This window comes from Pezoporus flaviventris, unplaced genomic scaffold, assembly GCF_033815535.1.
Source record: "Pezoporus flaviventris isolate CSIRO_AGI_PZ_B2104156 unplaced genomic scaffold, CSIRO_AGI_Pfla_v1 ptg000449l, whole genome shotgun sequence".
Lineage (NCBI taxonomy): Eukaryota > Metazoa > Chordata > Aves > Psittaciformes > Psittacidae > Pezoporus > Pezoporus flaviventris.
This window is the reverse complement of record NW_026892996.1, coordinates 70-19,870: the sequence shown is the minus strand read 5'-3', so window position 1 is coordinate 19,870 and position 19,801 is coordinate 70. Positions and strand designations below refer to the sequence as shown.

Below are 19,801 nucleotides of genomic sequence, written 5' to 3'. Positions count from 1 at the left end.
CCGCTCCGCGCGCGCTCACCTGGCCCCGCGCCGCCGCCGCTACCGCGGGCACACCCGGAAGCGTCCCATCCACCCCCGGCGGGCAGCCAATCAGCTCGCAGGAGAGCGGCGCCGGGAGCCAATGGTAGTGCCGGAAGGGCGGGACTTAAGGGAAGAAACCCACCGAGTGAGGGAGCAGAGCGGCACTTCCGGGGCGGGGCTTCCGGGGGTGCGGAGCGGCGCTGGGGGCCTCGCCGGGCCCGGCGGGAGCCGGTGAGCGGGGCGGGGGGGAGGGGCCGGGCCGGGCCCGGTTGGGGGGGGTTGGTGGGGGAGGGGGGGTGGCTCCGCCCCCGTTGTTGCTCCCCCGGGGTCCGGAAGCGCCGCGGGGGGGGGGGGGCCCCGTCCCCGCCGGTCCCAGGGGTGAAGGCCCCGGAGTGAGGGGGGGGAGGGGACATGGGGGGGGGGCAGGGTCTTGGATGTTCCCAACGGGAGCACCCAAAGGGGGTTTGTTCCCAACGGGAGCACCCAAAGGGGGGTTTGTTCCCAATGGGAGCACCCAAAGGGGGTTTGTTCCCAACGGGAGCACCCAAAGGGGGGTTTGTTCCCAATGGGAGCACCCAAAGGGGGGTTTGTTCCCAATGGGAGCACCCAAAGAGGGTTTGTTCCCAACGGGAGCACCCAGAGGGGAGTTTGTTCCCATTGGGAGCACCCAGAGGGGGGTTTGTTCCCAATGGGAGCACCCAGAGGGGGGTTTGTTCCCATTGGGAGCACCCAGAGGGGGGTTTGTTCCCAATGGGAGCACCCAGAGGGGGGTTTGTTCCATTGGGAGCACCCAGAGGGGGGTTTGTTCCCATTGGGAGCACCCAGAGGGGGGTTTGTTCCCATTGGGAGCACCCAGAGGGGGGTTTGTTCCATTGGGAGCACCCAAAGGGGGGTTTGTTCCCAACGGGAGCACCCAGAGGGGGGTTTGTTCCCATTGGGAGCACCCAGAGGGGGGTTTGTTCCCATTGGGAGCACCCAGAGGGGGGTTTGTTCCCAACGGGAGCACCCAAAGGGGGTTTGTTCCCAACGGGAGCACCCAAAGGGGGGTTTGTTCCATTGGGAGCACCCAAAGGGGAGGTTTATTCCCAATGGGAGCACCCAAAGGGGGGTTTGTTCCCATTGGGAGCACCCCGAGGGGGGTTTGTTCCCAATGGAAGCACCCAGAGGGGGGTTTGTTCCATTGGGAGCACCCAAAGGGGGGGTTTCCCTCAAGGGCTTGGTTGCATTGAGCCTGGGGGGGGGGTGGGAGCTGTGTTCTTCCCATTCCAACGGGACAAGAGGGATGAGGAGGCAGCTCCCAACGTCCCTTCCCCGCTCATGGAGCGCTCGGGAAGGCGCCTGGGCTCCTGCAGGAGCGGAGCCTTCCCATCCCATTCCCGTTCCTTGCTCCCGGCATTCCAGGAAGGGCGCCGGGAGCTGCGGAGGAGGCGAAGGGAAAAGATGGGCCTTTGGGAGCGCGGCCCTGCCCCGCGCCGCTCCGCCGGGAATTCTGCCGCGCAAGGTAAGCCCTTCCCGTTATCCATCGGGATGCGGTGGGCACCCCCTCCCTCCCCATGGAGCCCTTGGGAATGCTCCAGCGTTTACATGGGGATCCAAGCCCGCTGCTGGAGCAGCTCCCAAGGAAGAGCCTCAAATCCCAAAGGATTCCATGGAATTCCAGCGCCAGGGGCTCCCAAAGCGCTCCTGCCCGGGACTTGGCTCCTTGGCGTCGTTGTTCCCTATGGGAGCAGCTCCGGCACCGAGGCACGGGCAGGGTTGAACCCATCCAGCCCTGCCTGAATCATGGAATCCTGGAATGCTTTCCCTGGGAAGGGACCATAAAGCTCCTCCAGCCCCTGTTATTATGGGATGCTTCACGGTGGTGGTGGGCATGCGACGGAACTGGTTTGGGAATCTCCCCGTGGAGCAGTGGCCTTGGGAATGCGAAGCTCTCCAGTGCTTCCCAAAGCGGGAATTGCTGGGAAGAGCCCCCCGGGAAGAGGCGGAGGAATTCCCAGGGCTTGGAATGCTCTGCGGGGCGCAGTGGATTCCCAAAGGAATCCTGGGACGTGCCTGGGGGGAAGCCTGTGTGTGAGCCCCTGGAGATGGGTCCTGCTTCCTCACGGCGGGAATGCCGGCGGGGTTGGCTCGGTCGCTCCCGGTGCGGAGCTGTCCCCGTTCCCCTTGGATCCGGGCCTCTTCCAGGGCAGCATCCGCAGCATTCCCGGGCGGTGCCTTCCCCTTTCCGCTCTGCTCCCCAAGGGCTTCTGGGAAGCTTTGGGAAAGGGCTGGGGTGTCCAACATGGGATGTCCATGGAATGCCAGAGCGCTTCCTCTCCCGTCCCGTCCAGCCCTTGGTGCTCTTGGGAGGAGCAGCACCCAAAGGGCCCCGGCCAAGAAGGTCCCAGTCGGCAGCAGTGAGGCTGGAGCCGGAGCACCAGGAAAAGGGAAGGAAGAGAAGGGGGAAAAGGGCCTCATCCCGCTCCTCATCCCGCTCCTCATCCCGCTCCTCATCCCGCTCCTCATCCCGCTCCTCATCCCGCTCCTCATCCCGCTCCTCATCCCGCTCCTCATCCCGCTCCTCATCCCGCTCCTCATCCCGCTCCTCATCCCGCTCCTCATCCCGCTCCTCATCCCGCTCCTCATCCCGCTCCTCATCCCGCTCCTCATCCCGCTCCTCATCCCAGTCCATCCCATCCCATGTCCCACCACCCTCACAGCGCAGAGCTGCCCCCGATCCCATCGCAGTCTCCCCTCTGAAAGCCTTTTCCCACTGGATATGAATGCAGGCATGCGAGTGTCTCGCCAGGGTCCTTGTTCCCAGGATCATGTTGGGATTGGGAATGTGGCTCTGAAGAGGTGGCACTCAGTGCAATTCCCTTTGGATACTGGGATGCTCCTGGAGTCAGCGTCCAAGTGGGCTTGAACCCAATGGAGCTGCTGGGGCTTGGGTTGGGAGCAGCCTCGAAAGGGATGGGGAGGGGATTCGGGCCCTTTCCTGGGGGAGAATCCCAAGGGAAGGCCATGGGGGTACATGAGCAGCTTGGGCACGGGCTTGGCCGTGTCCCTGTTGGAGCCTCCAGAGGGATCCGTGTGCCTGTGTTCCCATTGCTCCTGGTGCTGAGGCTGGGACCTCCTTTCCCATGGCTCTTCCCATTGGGAATGGGGGAGGAGGAGGAGCTGGGAAGCCGTGGGGCAGAGCTCGAGGCTGGCTCCAGGCCAGGGTGAGCAGCTGGGAACGGCGTCCTTGGGATGGGATTTGGGAATGGGGGGGGCTGGGATCCGCTCCATCCCCCCCCCCCCCCCCCATGGGATGCTCCCGTAACCACGGTGTCCGCGTGCGCAGGGTCCCGGAGGCGGTGCTGAGCGATGGGGTACGATGTGGCGCGCTTCCAGGGGGATGTGGACGAGGACCTCATCTGCCCCATCTGCAGTGGAGTCCTGGAGGAGCCCGTGCAGGTGCGTGCCATAGGGACACTGCTGTGGGTGCGACCCATAGGGACACTGCTGTGGGTGCGACCCATAGGGACACTGCTGTGGGTGCGACCCATAGGGACACTGCTGTGGGTGCGACCCATAGGGACACTGCTGTGGGTGCGACCCATAGGGACACTGCTGTGGGTGCGACCCATAGGGACACTGCTGTGGGTGTGATCCATAGGGACACTGCTGTGGGTGCGACCCATAGGGACACTGCTGTGGGTGCGACCCATAGGGACACTGCTGTGGGTGCGACCCATAGGGACACTGCTGTGGGTGTGATCCATAGGGACACTGCTGTGGGTGCGACCCATAGGGACACTGCTGTGGGTGTGACCCATAGGGACACTGCTGTGGGTGTGATCCATAGGGACACTGCTGTGGGTGCGATCCATAGGGACACTGCTGTGGGTGCGATCCATAGGGACACTGCTGTGGGTGTGACCCATAGGGACACTGTCTCAGGCTCCGGAGCTCTGGATGCCCTGAGCCCCATGGGTTCCCAGTGCCCCTGCTCCTGCTTTGGGGCAGTGGAAGGTAAGGAAGGAAGGGGCTGGAAGGGAGAAGCCTGGGATGGGTTTCCCCATCATTCCCTGTTCCTGGCAGCGGGAGCAGGGCTCAGCTGTGTCAATAGAGGGAGGTGACCTTTGGAACGCTCGGCTCGGCCCAGCCCATCACCTGTGCCCCTTCCCAGCGGGAGCAGCACCGGGAGCTGCTCTGGGAATGCTCCATGTGGCTGGGGGCATGGAGGGTGATGGCCACCTCCTGATCCGGGGCAGGGAGAGCTCTGCTGCTGGTGGGGCTCTCGCTCCTCCGTGTGGGCATCGAGGCTCTGTGCATGGGGTTCAGCTGCTCCGGTTTGATCCCGTCAGCCCTTGTCCTGTCCCTGCGCTTCCTGACGTGAGGCTTGCATTTGGTCTTCAGGCTCTTTTCCAGCCCAGTTGGGTCAGTGGTCCAGTGATGCTCTGATCCGACTCCATGATGATGCTCTGATGTTCTGGCTCAGTGATCCAATGGTGCTCTGGTCCTTTGGATCAATGATCCACTGATGCTCTGATCCTCTGGATCAATGATCCAATGGTGCTCTGATCCTCTGGATCAATAATCCAATGCTGCTCTGATCCTCTGGATCAATGATCCAATGCTGCTCTGATCCTCTGGATCAATGATCCAATGATGCCCTGATCCTCTGGGTCAGTGATCCAATGCTGCTCTGATCCTCTGGATCGATGATCTAATGCTGCTCTGATCCTCTGGATCAATGATCCAATGCTGCTCTGATCCTCTGGATCGATGATCCAATGCTGCTGATCCTCTGGATCGATGATCCAGTGATGCCCTGATCATCTGGGTCAGTGATCCAGTGATGCTTTCATCCTTTGGCTCAATGATCCACTGATGCTCTGATCCTCTGGATCAATGATCCAATGCTGCTCCGGTCCTCACTCAGTGATGCTCTGGTCCTCACTCGGTGATGCTCTGGTGCTCACTCAGCGATGCTCTGGTGCTCACTCAGTGATGCTCTGGTCCTCACTCGGTGATGCTCTGGTCCTCACTCGGTGATGCTCTGGTCCTCACTCGGTGATGCTCTGGTCCTCATTCGGTGATGCTCTGGTCCTCACTCGGTGATGCTCTGGTCCTCACTCGGTGATGCTCTGGTCCTCACTCGGTGATGCTCTGGTCCTCACTCGGTGATGCTCTGGTCCTCACTCGGTGATGCTCCAGTCCTCATTCAGCAATGCTCTGGTGCTCACTCGGTGATGCTCTGGTGCTCACTCAGTGATGCTCTGGTCCTCATTCACCGATGCTCTGGTGCTCACTCGGTGATGCTCTGGTCCTCACTCAGCGATGCTCTGGTGCTCACTCGGTGATGCTCTGGTCCTCATTCACCGATGCTCTGGTGCTCACTCGGTGATGCTCTGGTCCTCACTCAGCGATGCTCTGGTGCTCACTCGGTGATGCTCTGGTCCTCACTCAGTGATGCTCTGGTCCTCATTCACCGATGCTCTGGTGCTCACTCGGTGATGCTCCAGTCCTCATTCAGCGATGCTCCGGTGCCCTCCGTCACCGCTGCCCTTGCTCCTGCAGGCTCCCCACTGCGAGCACGCCTTCTGCAACGCCTGCATCACGCAGTGGTTCTCGCAGCAGCAGACGTGCCCCGTGGACCGCAGCGTGGTGACGGTGGCTCACCTGCGGCCCGTGCCGCGCATCATGCGGAACATGCTCTCCAAGCTGCAGATCACCTGCGACAACGCCGTCTTCGGCTGCACGGCCGTCGTGCGCCTCGACAACCTCATGGCTCACCTCAACGACTGCGAGCACAACCCCAAGCGCCCCGTCACCTGCGAGCAGGGCTGCGGGTGAGCCGGCACCCAGCACCCGCAGCGCAGGGCTCGGGGTGCTCCCGGTGCCGGGGGGTTCAGGTTGGGTGGAAGGGGGTGGGACGTGAGCCCGGCCTCTTGCTCCCTGCATTCATGTAGGGTCCGTTCCAACCCAAACCGGGCCCTGGGGCCATGGTTCCGATGGGATGGTTGTGGTGGAGGGGACCCCGTCCTTTGTAGTGCTGGGTGGAAGCCCCAGGCTGCCCGGCTCCTGGATCCATCCAGAGCCATTTCAGCTCCGGTGGGAGCACTTGGTGCCCGTCCTCATCCCACCCATGTGCAGTGAGCATCCAGGCAGGATGCATGGATGGATCAGCTTGGGGCCCAGCCGAGCTCGGATGGAGGAGGTTCGGGTGTGGGGGGAGCTCTGGAGCGTCCCCATTGCCTGCCATAGCTCCTCCCCTGCAGGGAGCCGGTGCTCCTGCACCCATCCCAGCTTCCAGCATCTCCTGGCTGGATTCATCCTGGAGCCTGTTCCCGTGGCAATGCTGAGTGCTCTGCTGTGTAACTGAGTGCTCTGCTGTGTAACTCCCTCCCCTTCTCCTCATCCCGTCCTCCTCCCCAGCTTGGAAATGCCCAAGGATGAGCTCCCCAACCACAACTGCATCAAGCACTTGCGATCCGTGGTGCAGCAGCAGCAGACCAGGATCGCTGAGCTGGAGAAGACCTCAGCTGAGCACAAGCACCAACTGGCAGAGCAGGTGGGTCCATGTGTGCCAGGGGATGCCCACAGGGATGCCCACAGAGATGCCCATATGGATGTCCATAGAGATGCCCACAGGGATGTCCATGGGGATGCCCACAGGGATGCCCATAGAGGTGCATGTAGGGATGCCCACAGGGATGCAGATAGGGATGCCCATAGAGGTGCGCATAGGGGTGCCCACAGGGATGCCCACAGGGATGTCCATAGGGATGCCCACAGGGACCCCAGGGTGAAGGAGGTGGCTGGGGGTGCCGTGGGGGCACCTCGTGGCCCAGCAGTGACGATGGGAAGGTCCCGTCCCCGTTCCCCCCCCCGATGTCATTGCAGAAGAGGGACATCCAACTGCTCAAGGCCTACATGCGCGCCATCCGCAGCGTGAACCCCAACCTGCAGAACCTGGAGGAGACCATTGAGTACAACGAGATCCTGGAGTAAGTGCTCGGGATTCAAGGGGTGCTGGGGAGCAGGATTGGTGCCGGGAGCTGCTGGCACCATGGAGCATCCGCAGCTTCCCACTTGCATCCAAAGCTTCTTTGGGAAGGAAGCAGCTTCTGACCCCGTTAGCTGCGTGCAGGGTGGGGGGGGACACAAGAGGTGATGAGTTCAACCTGGCCCGGGTTCAGGTTGGAGGCGAGGGAAGCTCGTGGTGGGTGACCGGAGCCGGTTTGGCTGCCCCATGCCAGGGGAATGCTCCGCTCCGTGATGCCCTACGGCAGCAGAGCCGCGGGCACTGATCCTGCCCGCGCTGTGCCCGCAGGTGGGTGAACTCCCTGCAGCCGGCGCGGGTGACGCGCTGGGGGGGGATGATCTCCACGCCGGACGCCGTGCTCCAGGCCGTCATCAAGCGCTCGCTGGTGGAGAGCGGGTGCCCCCCGTCCATCACCAACGAGCTCATCGAGAACGCGCACGAGCGCAACTGGCCCCAAGGCTTGGCCACGCTGGAGACGCGGCAAATGAACCGGCGCTACTACGAGAACTACGTGGCCAAGCGCATCCCCGGCAAGCAGGCCGTGGTGGTGATGGCCTGCGAGAACCAGCACATGGGCGAGGACATGGTCCTCGAGCCGGGGCTCGTCATGATCTTCGCTCACGGCGTGGAGGAGATCTGAAGGAACCCCATGGTGATGGAGCCGCCTCCATCCTCGTGGTCCTCAGCCCTTTCATCTCCATCCTTTCGCTTCCAAGGACTTGTGGGCGCTGGACCCATCTCCCTCTGGATTCCCCAAGCCAAAAGGGGGGCGGGGGGCTCAGCACCCTCGCTCCGTGCATGCACCCCTTGGGTGGCTCCCGTTCTCTCTGCTCTTCCTTCAGTGCCCGTGGGTCCGGTTTGGCTTTGCCCTTCTCTTGGTTGGCGCTGATTGGAGCCCTGGGACCGGCCCCCGAGGCCCCGGGACCGGCCCCCGGCCGGTCCCGGGGCCTCGGGGGCCGGTCCCAGGGCTCGGGGGCTGGCTCCCACCCCCCCGTTCCCCTCGGGACCTTTTAATTTATTGGCCGTTTCGGTTGGGTTTAACCGGATTTCCTCCCCCGGTGGGCACGGGGCTGCAGCCATCAATAAACGGCGTTCTCCTTCCTTTAGCTCCGTGCTCCCGAGAGCGATGCTGAGGGTCAGTGGTGGTGGTGGGGGGTGGTCTCCCCGTTTTACGGTGTCCCGCATTGAAAAGAACAAGGTTTGGATGCGGGGTTCCATCGTTAAGCCCCCCAAAAAAGAAAAGGAACGGGTCGCGTCACGGACAGGATTCGAACCTGTGCGGGGAAACCCCATTGGATTTCGAGTCCAACGCCTTAACCACTCGGCCACCGTGACTCCCGCGCCTCCCTCCGCCGCGCTCCGCCTAGAGCCGCTCCCACCGCATCCCCCCCCACCCGCTCCCATCCTTTGCCCCCATCGCTCCCGTTCCATCGCTCCCGTTCCCACCGGGATAACGGGAAACACCGGGGAGCACCGCGGAGAAACGGGAGCGGTTTTGGCGGGGGGGGGGGTGATGCGTGCGAGGTGTGGAGGAGCCGGCAGGGGGCGCTACAACGCGTGCGTGCTTTGCGTCGCCGCTAGGGGGCGTTGCAGCGCGGCGGCGGCGGCGGGGAGGAGGCGGCCCCGCTCCAAGATGGCGGTGCGGAAGAAGGACGGCGGCCCCAACGTGAAGTACTACGAGGCCTCGGACACCGTGAGCCAGTTCGACAACGTCCGGCTGTGGCTGGGCAAGAACTACAAGAAGGTAAAAAGGGCGCCGGGAGAACCGGGGGGGGGGGTGAACGGAGCGCGGGGGCGCTGCTCGCTTCACCGGGCCCGGCCGCCATTGCCGTTGCCGTCGGTGAGCGGAGGCCCCGGTGCCCGCAGTACATCCAGGCCGAGCCCCCCACCAACAAGTCCCTGTCGAGCCTCGTGGTGCAGCTGCTGCAGTTCCAGGAGGAGGTGTTCGGGAAGCACGTCAGCAACGCGCCGCTCACCAAGCTCCCGGTGAGCGCCCGGCACCGCTAACGGCAGCGCCCCCGGAGCGGGGCCGGCGGAGGCCCCGGTGATGGCCATGGGGATGCTGGGGGGGGACAGGGCCTCAGCCGCGGGCAGTGCCCCACAGATGGGGGGTGAGGCCGCAGTGATGGCCCAGGGGACTGCCATGGGTCCCACCCCTATTGGGGCAGGGTCCCCCTATGGGGCATGGGCAGTGCCCCATAGATGGGGGATGAGGCCCCAGTGATGCCCCAGAGACAGCCCCCCCATAATGAGGAGGGGACTCCCATGGGTCCTACCCCCCAGTGGGGCAGGGGCAGTGCCCCATAGATGAGGGGTGAGGCCCCAGTGATGCTCCAGAGACAGCCCCCCCATAATGAGGAGGGGACTCCCATGGGTCCTACCCCCAAATGGGGCAGGGGCAGTACCCCATAGATGAGGGGTGGCAGGGGCAGTACCCCATAGATGAGGGGTGAGGCCCCAGTGATGCTCCAGGGGACTGCTATGGGGCCCACCCCCACTGGGACAGGGCCCGGGCCATGGGGCAGGGACAGTGCCCCATAGATGGGGGTGAGGCCCTGTTGATGCTCCAGGTGACTCCCAATGAGCAGGGGACTCCCGTGGGTCCCACACCTGTTGGGATAGGGGGGAATGCCCCATAGGTGGGGGATGAGACCCCACTGATGCCTCAGGGACAGTCCCCTCAGTGACACCCAATGAGCAGGGGACTCCCATGGGTCCCACCTCCATTGAGACAGTGCTCCCCAATGGGGCAGGAGCAGTGCCCCATAGATGTGGGGCTGGCCCCCACCCCCCCATGCCCCCTTTCTTCCCCCCTGCAGATCAAATGCTTCCTGGACTTCAAGGCGGGGGGGTCCCTGTGCCACATCCTGGCCGCTGCCTACAAGTTCAAGAGTGACCAAGGCTGGTGAGTGCCCCCCCCCATGGACCCCAATGGGGCTGAGCCGTGGCCGTGCCCCCCGCCCTGCCCTATGGACCCCAATGGGGCTGGGCCGTGGCCGTGCCCCCCCCCGGGCCGGAGCTGGGGCTCTCACTGCCTCCCTCTTGTCTCCCAACAAGGCGGCGTTTCGATTTCCAGAACCCGTCGCGCATGGACCGCAACGTGGAGATGTTCATGACCATCGAGAAGAGCCTGGTGCAGGTCAGACCCGGCCCCCCCGGACCCCCCCCTCACCGTGACCCCATTGCTCAGCACCATCCTTCCCCCCCCCCCCATAGAACAACTGCCTGGCCCGGCCCAACATCTTCCTGCAGCAGGAGCTGGAGCCCAAGCTGCTGAGCAAGCTCAAGGACATCGTCAAGAGGCACCAGGTCCGTGGCACCGGGGGGGGTCCCTATGGGGCCTGCACCCAACGCCCCCCCCTCCTCCAGCCCCCCAACCTTGTCGTCCCCCCCCACCCCACAGGGCACCGTGACCGAGGACAAGAGCAGCGCCTCCCACATCGTGTGCCCCGTGCCCGGGAACCTGGAGGAGGGTGGGTGTGGGGGGACCCCCGTGGGAGCGGGGCTGGGGGTGCTATGGGTGCTGCTATGGGTGCTGGGGGTTGCCTATGGGTGCTGTGGCTGCTATGGGTGCTGTGGCTGTGTGCTGGGGGTGCTATGGGTGCTGGGGGTGCTATGGGTGCTGGGGGTGCTATGGGTATTATGGCTGCTATGGGTCTTGGGGGTGCTATGGGTGCTGGGGGTGCTATGGGGACTATGGCTGCTATGGGTGCTGGAGGTGCTAGGGGTCCTGTGAGTGCTGTGAGTGTTGTGAGGTCTATTGCTGCTATGGGTGCTGGGGTTTCTGAGGATGCTGTGGGTGCTATGGCTGCTATGGCTGCTGGTATGGGTGCTGGTATGGGTGCTGTTATGGCTGCTGCTATGGGTGCTGAGGGTGCTGTGGGTGCTGTGAGTACTGCAGCTGCTGTGGATGCTGTGAGTGCTATGGGCGTTATGGGTGCTGTGGGTGCTATGGGTGCTGTGGGTGCTATGGGTGCTGTGGGTGCTATGGGTCCTATGGGTGCTGCGGGTGCTCAGCCCCGTTGTCCCGCAGAGGAGTGGGTCCGGCCCGTGATGAAGCGCGACAAACAGGTCCTGCTGCACTGGGGCTATTACCCTGACAGGTGAGGGGTGACGGGGGGGGGGTTGGCGTGGATGGAGCCCGAGGGCCCCCTCTCTGCCCATTGGGTGTCCCCCCCCCCATTGCCCCCCAGCTACGACACCTGGATCCCCGCCAGCGAAATCGAAGCCTCCGTTGAGGATGCTCCGACCCCGGAGAAGCCCCGGAAGGTAACGGGGGGGATCCCTGTTGCTGTGCTCCCCCCCCACCCCAAACCGGTGCCAGGATGGAGGCTGCAGCCCCCCCCTTCAGGTCCATGCCAAGTGGATCCTGGACACGGACACCTTCAATGAGTGGATGAATGAGGAGGACTACGAGGTGCAGGACGAGAAGAGCCCCGGCGCCCGCAGGAAGAAGATCTCGGCCAAGACCCTGACGGATGAGGTCGGTGGGGGGGGATGCTGTGGGGATGGGGGGGTGCTATGGGGATGGGGGGGTGCTATGGGGATGGGGGGGATGCTATGGGGATGGGGGGGGATGCTATGGGGATGGGGGGGTGCTATGGGGATGGGGGGGTGCTATGGGGATGGGGGGGATGCTATGGGGATGGGGGGGTGCTATGGGGTTGGGGGGTTGCTATGGGGATGGGGGGGATGCTATGGGGATGGGGGGGTGCTATGGGGATGGGGGGGATGCTATGGGGTTGGGGGTTGCTATGGGGATGGGGGGGTGCTATGGGGATGAGGGGGTGCTATGGGGATGGGGGGGTCTCTGCTTGGCCACAGTGACCCCCCCCATGTCCTGACACCCCCCCCCCAGGTGAACAGCCCCGACTCGGACCGCAGGGACAAGAAGGGGGGCAACTACAAGAAGCGCAAGCGCTCGCCCTCGCCCACCCCCGAGGCCAAGAAGAAGAACGCGAAGAAGGGGTGAGCCCCCGGGGGGGGGGGGACAGGAGGGGCAGGGCCCTGAAGGGTGGGGGGGGGGCTCTGGTGGTGATGGGGCCATGGGGGGGGGTCTCTCTTTGTCCCTTCGCAGCCCCTCCACCCCTTACACCAAGTCCAAGCGGGGGCACCGCGAGGAGGAGCAGGAGGATCTGACCAAGGACATGGACGAGCCCTCGCCCGTGCCCAACGTGGAGGAGGTCACCCTGCCCAAGACAGGTCCGTGGGGGGCCCATGGGGTGCCCCCCACCACCCCTCGGCTCCGGTCACCAGCACGGGTTGGGGGTGCTCAGCACCGCTTCCCTTTGCCGCAGTGAACACCAAGAAGGACTCGGAGTCTGCGCCCGTCAAGGGGGGGACCATGACAGACCTGGGTGAGTGGGAGCCAGCGGGGATGAGCAGTGGGGCAGGACCCCCTCCCCCCCCAGCCCCATAGCTCCCCACCCCCCCAACCCATCCCTGTTCGCCCCCATTCCAGATGAGCAGGAGGATGAGAGCATGGAGACGGCCGGGAAGGTGAGCGGGGCTCCTGCGGCTGCTGGGGCCTCATCCTGCCCTGCGTGAGGGACGGGGAGGGTCCCTCAGCGAAGGGGCTCAGGCGGTGCTGGTCTGGGGCAGGACGAGGAGGAGAACGGCACCGGGAGCAAGGGGGAGCAGGCCAAGAACCCGGAGCTGCACGAGGACAACGTGACGGAGCAGACCCATCACATCATCATCCCCAGCTACGCCGCCTGGTTCGACTACAACAGGTAGGGCCCAATCCTGGATGGGGGTGAGGGTGGTGCTGGGGACCCCCCCGGGCCCTCCTTGACGCTCCCCTCTCCGCAGCGTCCACGCCATCGAGCGCCGAGCCCTGCCCGAGTTCTTCAATGGGAAGAACAAATCCAAGACCCCGGAGATGTGAGGCCCGGAAGCTCGGTGCCGCCGGTGCCCGCGGTGCCCGCGGCGCCGGTGCTGAGGCCCCCGTTCGCCCGCAGTTACCTGGCCTACCGGAACTTCATGATCGACACGTACCGCCTCAACCCGCAGGAGTACCTCACCTCCACCGCCTGCCGCCGCAACCTGGCCGGCGACGTCTGCGCCATCATGCGGTAGGGCCCCGGCATCCGGCGCGAGCCGCTGGGACCCAGTGGCGTCCATGGGACCCGTTGGTTATCCGTGGGCATCCATTGGGATCTGTGGGATCCATGGGCATCCATTGGGATCCACTGCCGTCCATGGGCATCTGTTGGCATCTGTGGGATCCATGGGCGTTCATTGGGATCCATGGGCATCCATTGGCATCTGTGGGATCCATGGGCATCCATTGGCATCTGTGGGATCCATGGGCATCCATTGGGATCCATGGGCATCCATTGGCGTCTGTGGGATCCATGGGCATTCATTCGGATCCATGGCCATCCATTGGCGTCTGTGGGATCCATGGGCATTCATTCGGATCCATGGCCATCCATTGGCATCTGTGGGATCCATGGGCATTCATTCGGATCCATGGGCATCCATTGGCATCTGTGGGATCCATGGCCATCCATTGGCATCTGTGGGATCCATGGGCATCCATTGGGATCCGCTGGCATCCATGGCCATCCATTGGTACCTGTGGGATCCATGGGCATTCATTGGGATCCATGGGCATCCTTTGGGATCCGTTGGCATCCATGGGCTTTCATTCGGATCTATTGGCATCCATGCAATCCATGGGCATCCATTGGCATCCATGGGATCCGTTGGCATCCATGGGATCTGTAGGGATCCATTGGGATCCATTGGCATCCATGGGCATCCATTGGCATCCATGGGAAACATTGGCATCCATGGGCATCCATTGGGATCCATGGGCATCCATTGGGATTCATTGGCATCCATGGGTATCCATTGGGATTCATTGGCATCCATGGGTATCCATTGGCATTTGGGTTCGTTGGCATCCATGGGATCTATTGGGGTCCATTGGCATCCATGGGGATCCGTGGGATCCATCGGGAGCCGTTGGGCGCTGAGGCCGCTTCCCCGCAGGGTCCACGCCTTCCTGGAGCAGTGGGGCCTCATCAACTACCAAGTGGACGCCGAGAGCCGGCCCACCCCCATGGGGCCGCCCCCCACCTCCCACTTCCACGTCCTGGCTGACACCCCCTCGGGGCTGGTGCCGCTGCAGCCCAAGACCCCCCAGGTGGGTGCTGGTGGGGGGGGGTTCGGCTGCATCCTCCCCTCCTCTGCCTGCCCCCGGGGGTGGGGGTGGGGCCGGTGGGGGGGGTGGGGGGTCGCACAGCTTCCCTCGTGCCCCAGGGCCGGCAGAGCGACGGCGAGGCCAAGACCGGGCGCAAGAGCAAAGACCTGGAGGAGCTGGGCCCGGAGCCCACCAAGGGGAAGCCGGAGCTGGTGAGCGGCTCCCGGGGGGGCGGGGGGGGGCCGGCCCCCGAGGAAGGCTCCTTCCCTCCTCCCCCTCGCGCCCCGCATGCAGCCCTGCCCCATGGAGCAAAGGGGGGGGGGCACTGAGGTTTCAATGGGGCGCGATGGGAGCAGCGTCCTCCCCACGGCGCCGTGCCCAGTGTCCCCTGTGTGTGTCCCCCCTGCCCCACAGCAGAGCGCGGCCGCGCAGCAGATGCTCAACTTCCCCGACAAGGGCAAGGAGAAGCCGGCGGAGCTGCAGAACTTCGGGCTCCGCACGGACATGTACAGCAAGAGGAACGTCCCTGCCAAGGTGCCCCCCCCCCCCAACACCCTGACCCCCACCCACCCAGGACACCCCCCCCCAACCAGCGCTCAGCCCCCCCCCCTGCCCCATCTCCATCCCCATAGAGCAAAGCGGCCGCCAGCGCCACGCGGGAGTGGACGGAGCAGGAGACGCTGCTGCTGCTGGAGGTGAATGGGGTGGGAGGGGGGGGTATAGGGGACCCCATTGAACTCACACCCCCCCCCAACTGCGTCCTGCAGGCACTGGGGGGATAACAGCGACAAAGGACCCCATTGACCTCCCCCCCCCCAAAACACTGATGGGATAACGAGGCTATTGCACCCCATTGACAGCCCCACAAGTACTGGGGGGATAACGGGGCCATTGCATCCCTTTGCCCCCCACCAAAGACATTGGGGGTATAACAGGGCCATTGCACCCCTTAGACCCCCTCCCCAAAGACACTGGGGAGATAACAGGGCCCTTGCACCCCATTGACAGCCCCACAAGCACTGGGGGGGGATAATGGGACCATTGCATCCCATTGAGGGGGATGCACTGAGGGGGATAACGAGGCCATTGCACCCCATTGACACCCCTACAAGCACTGGGGGGATAACGGGGCCATTGACCCCCCCCCACAAGCACTGATGGGATAACGGTTCCATTGACCCCCATTGCCCCCCCGAAGCACTGCTGGGGTAACGGTTCCATTGCCCCCCAAGCACCGCTGGGGTAACAGTTCCATTGCCCCCCATTGCCCCCCCCAAGCACCGCTGGGGTAACAGTTCCATTGCCCCCCATTGCCCCCCCCAAGCACCGCTGGGGTAACAGTTCCATTGCCCCCCATTGCCCCCCCCAAGCACCGCTGGGGTAACGGTTCCATTGCACCCCATTGCCCCCCCCAAGCACCGCTGGGGTAACGGTTCCATTGCACCCCATTGCCCCCCCCAAGCACCGCTGGGGTAACGGTTCCATTGCACCCCATTGCCCCCCCAAGCACCGCTGGGGTAACGGTTCCATTGCCCCCCAAGCACCGCTGGGGTAACAGTTCCATTGCCCCCCAAGCACCGCTGGGGTAACAGTTCCATTGCCCCCCATTGCCCCCCCCCAAGCACCGCTGGGGTAACAGTTCCATTGCCCCCCATTGCCCCCCCCAAGCACCGCTGGGGTAACAGTTCCATTGCCCCCCATTGCCCCCCCCAAGCACTGCTGGGGTAACAGTTCCATTGCACCCCATTGCCCCCCAAGCACCGCTGGGGTAACGGTTCCGTTGCCCCCCAAGCACTGCTGGGGTAACAGTTCCATTGCCCCCCAAGCACCGCTGGGGTAACGGTTCCATTGCACCCCATTGCCCCCCCCAAGCACCGCTGGGGTAACGGTTCCATTGCCCCACATTGCCTCCCCCAAGCACCGCTGGGGTAACAGTTCCATTGCCCCCCATTGCCCCCCCCAAGCACCGCTGGGGTAACGGTTCCATTGCCCCCCATTGCCCCCCCAAGCACCACTGGGGTAACGGTTCCATTGCACCCCATTGCCCCCCCAAGCACTAGCTGGGGTAACGGTTCCATTGCACCCCATTGCCCCCCCCAAGCACCGCTGGGGTAACGGTTCCATTGCCCCCCATTGCCCCCCCCAAGCACCGCTGGGGTAACGGTTCCGTTGCCCCCCAAGCACTGCTGGGGTAACAGTTCCATTGCCCCCCAAGCACCGCTGGGGTAACGGTTCCATTGCACCCCATTGCCCCCCCCAAGCACCGCTGGGGTAACGGTTCCATTGCCCCACATTGCCTCCCCCAAGCACCGCTGGGGTAACAGTTCCATTGCCCCCCATTGCCCCCCCCAAGCACCGCTGGGGTAACGGTTCCATTGCCCCCCATTGCCCCCCCAAGCACTGCTGGGGTAACGGTTCCATTGCACCCCATTGCCCCCCCCAAGCACCGCTGGGGTAACGGTTCCGTTGCCCCCCTTGCAGGCGCTGGAGATGTACAAGGACGACTGGAACAAGGTGTCGGAGCACGTGGGCAGCCGCACGCAGGACGAGTGCATCCTGCACTTCCTGCGCCTGCCCATCGAGGACCCGTACCTGGAGGACTCGGAGGCGTCGCTGGGGCCCTTGGCCTTCCAGCCCATCCCCTTCAGCCAGTCCGGGAACCCCGTCATGAGCACCGTGGCCTTCCTGGCCTCCGTCGTGGACCCCCGCGTGGCCTCCGCCGCCGCCAAGTCCGCGCTGGGTAACGCAGCGGGGAGCAGGATGGGGAGAGGGATGGGTTAGGGGGGGATGAGGCCCATAGGGAGAGGGGTGAGAGCTGTGGGAGGGCTGCGGAAGGATGGGATGAGTGCTATGGGATGAGCGCTATGGGATTAGGAGTGAGTGCTATGGGATGAGTGCTATGGGATGAGGGGTGAGTGCTATGGGATGAGTGCTATGGGATGAGGGATGAGTCCTGTAGGGAGAGGGATGAGATCTGTGGAAGGATGGGATGAGTGCTACAGGAATGCTGTAGAAGGATGGGATGAGTGCTATGGGATGAGGGATGAGTGCTATGGGATGAGGGATGAGTCCTATAGGAAGACAGGGGAAGTGTTCTGAGACATGGTAGGTCCTATGGGCAGACACCTATAGGCAGTCCTGCAGGGAGATGGGGCCTGTAGCAAGATGGGAATGGGTTCTAGGGGGACTTCTGTGGGGAGATGGGATGAGTCCTATAGGAAGTTGTGCAGGGAGATGTGACAAGGTCTTTGGGGAGACGGGCAAGGTCTGTGGGGAGAGGGGCATGGTCTGTGGGGAGATGGGAAGGTCTATGGGGAGAGGGGCAGGGTCTGTGGGGAGATGGGAAGGTCTATGGGGAGAGGGGCAGGGTCTATGGGGAGAGGGTCTCAGCGTGTAGGGAACCCTGCAGGGGGGCAGGGATGCGCTGGGGAGGCAGGAAGAGCCCTGTAGGGAAGAAGCCCTATGGGGAAAGAGCCGGGCCCTGGAGGGGCGATGGGGCGAGGCCTGCGGGGAGCCCCCCCTCCCATGGGGTCTCTGCCCCACAGAGGAGTTCTCCAGGATGAAGGAGGAGGTGCCCACGGCGCTGGTGGAGGCCCACGTGCGCAAGGTGGAGGAGGCGGCCAAGGTGACCGGCAAGGCTGACCCGGCCTTCGGCCTCGAGAGCAGCGGCATCGCCGGCACCGCCGCCGACGAGCCCGAGCGTGGGGGTGAGCCCAGAGCCGTGGGGGGAGGGCATGGGGGGGGGCACGGCCCTGACCCTGCCCTTGTGCCCCCCCCCCATCCTGCCCCACAGAGGAGAGCGGTGCTGAGGAGGCACGGGCAGAGGCGCAGCCGGCCGAGGAGAAGAAGGAGGCGAAGGTGGGGGCTGGACCAGGGGGGTTGTGGGGCAGGGATGGGATAGGGATGGGGCAGGGATGGGGTTAGGGAATGGGGCAGGGAATGGGATAGGGATGGGGCAGGGAATGGGGCAGGGAATGGGGCAGGGATGGGGTTAGGGAATGGGGCAGGGAATGGGGTAGGGATGGGGTTAGGGAATGGGGCAGGGAATGGGATAGGGATGGGGGAGGGAATGGGGCAGGGATGGGGTTAGGGAATGGGATAGGGATGGGGCAGGGATAGGGTTAGGGATGAGACAGGGAATGGGGCAGGGATGGGGTTAGGGAATGGGGCAGGGAATGGGATAGGGATGGGGCAGGGAATGGGGCAGGGATGGGGTTAGGGAATGGGGCAGGGAATGGGGTAGGGATGGGGCAGGGAATGGGATAGGGATGGGGCAGGGATAGGGTTAGGGATGAGACAGGGAATGGGGTAGGGATGGGGTTAGGGATGGGGCAGGGAATGGGGCAGGGATGGGGCAGGACCTGATCTCCTCCCTCCATCCATCCCCCCCAGGAGCCCCGTGATGGAGCCCCCGAGGAGGAGGTGAAGGAGAAGCCGGGGGAGGCCCCCAAGAAGGAGGAGGAGAAGGGGAAGGAGGCGGAGGGCGAGAAGGAGCCGGACAAGGGCGATGCTGACGGCGCAGGTGAGCGTGGGGCAGAGCTGGAGCCGGGGCCGCACCCCCCCCATGGCCCTGCCCCATTGCCACGGCCCCCGTCCCACGCAGGGGAGCCCGAGAAGGAGAAGGAGCCCAAGGAGGGCCCCGAGGAGGGCCCCAAGGAGCCAGCGGAGCCCGAAGGCGAGCGCAAGGCCAAGGTGGAGCGGGACATCGGCGAGGGGAACCTGTCCACGGCGGCCGCCGCCGCGCTGGCTGCTGCCGCGGTGAAGGCCAAGGTGAGGGGCTGGGGGGGGGTTCTGTGTGTGTGTTGTGTGTATGGGGGGTGGATGTGGGTCTGACCGCCCCCCCCGCAGCACCTGGCGGCCGTGGAGGAGCGCAAGATCAAGTCCTTGGTGGCGCTGCTGGTGGAGACGCAGATGAAGAAGCTGGAGATCAAACTGCGGCACTTCGAGGAGCTCGAGACCATCATGGACCGCGAGCGCGAGGCCGTGAGCGGGGCTGGGAGGTGATGGGGGGGGGGGGGGTCCCTTTTCCACCCCCCCCCGCCTTGCTGACCCCCTCCCAACGTTATTCCCAGCTGGAATACCAGCGGCAGCAGCTGCTGGCCGACCGGCAGGCCTTCCACATGGAGCAGCTCAAGTACGCCGAGATGCGGGCGCGCCAGCAGCACTTCCAGCACCTGCAGCAGCAGCAGCAGCAGCCGCCGCCGCCGCTGCCCCCCGGAGCCCCCCAGCCCCTGCCCGGCCCCACCGGAGCCCCCATGGCCCCCACCGCGCACCCGCTGGCGGCACCGCCCGCGCCCACCATGGTGGCACCCGCTGAGCCCGTGGGGCCCGCGCTGCCCGGCGGCCCCCCCCAGCAGCCACTGGCACCCCACGGTGAGGATGGGGGGGGTGAGGGGGGAATGGATGGGGGGGGATGGAGGGGGATGAGGGGGGATGGAGCGGGACAAGGGGGGGATGGATGGGGGTGAGGGGGGATGGAGGGGGGTAAGAAGGGATGGGGGGGGAATGGAGTGGGATAAGGGGGGATGGAGCGGGATGAGGGGGATAGAGGGGGACAAGGGGGGATGGAGGGGGATAACGGGGGATGGAGGGGGGGGATGGAGCGGGATAAGGGG

At 64.7% G+C, this 19,801-nt stretch overlaps 2 protein-coding genes and 1 non-coding gene across 3 annotated transcripts; 2 read left to right on the top strand and 1 right to left on the bottom strand.

The window, feature by feature from the left end:
* The first annotated feature begins 1,473 nt into the window (after nucleotides 1-1,473).
* On the top strand, nucleotides 1,474-7,678 carry RNF41 (ring finger protein 41). Its single transcript, XM_061443618.1, has 6 exons — nucleotides 1,474-1,522; nucleotides 3,347-3,459; nucleotides 5,569-5,840; nucleotides 6,427-6,562; nucleotides 6,895-6,998; nucleotides 7,325-7,678. Exons 2-6 carry the CDS (start codon nucleotides 3,370-3,372, stop codon nucleotides 7,674-7,676), a joined length of 954 nt encoding a protein of 317 aa, XP_061299602.1. The 5' UTR covers nucleotides 1,474-1,522; nucleotides 3,347-3,369; the 3' UTR covers nucleotides 7,677-7,678.
* A 611-nt stretch (nucleotides 7,679-8,289) lies between these two features.
* TRNAS-CGA (transfer RNA serine (anticodon CGA)) lies at nucleotides 8,290-8,371 on the bottom strand. The gene has a single exon. It is a non-coding gene; the product is annotated as a tRNA-Ser (tRNA).
* A 274-nt stretch (nucleotides 8,372-8,645) lies between these two features.
* Nucleotides 8,646-19,559, top strand: SMARCC2 (SWI/SNF related, matrix associated, actin dependent regulator of chromatin subfamily c member 2; the record flags this gene model as incomplete). The annotated part of the gene is made up of 27 exons (XM_061443616.1): nucleotides 8,646-8,780; nucleotides 8,903-9,022; nucleotides 9,856-9,941; nucleotides 10,094-10,175; nucleotides 10,253-10,345; nucleotides 10,440-10,509; nucleotides 11,070-11,139; nucleotides 11,230-11,305; nucleotides 11,388-11,519; nucleotides 11,895-12,004; nucleotides 12,114-12,238; nucleotides 12,334-12,393; nucleotides 12,498-12,535; nucleotides 12,638-12,768; nucleotides 12,848-12,919; nucleotides 12,997-13,110; nucleotides 14,036-14,189; nucleotides 14,306-14,398; nucleotides 14,601-14,720; nucleotides 14,819-14,881; nucleotides 16,668-16,926; nucleotides 17,732-17,893; nucleotides 17,980-18,044; nucleotides 18,579-18,708; nucleotides 18,790-18,956; nucleotides 19,035-19,169; nucleotides 19,259-19,559. Coding segments are annotated over exons 1-27 (3,139 nt in total), but the record flags the coding sequence as incomplete, so codon positions are not given.
* Between the last annotated feature and the right edge of the window lie 242 nt (nucleotides 19,560-19,801).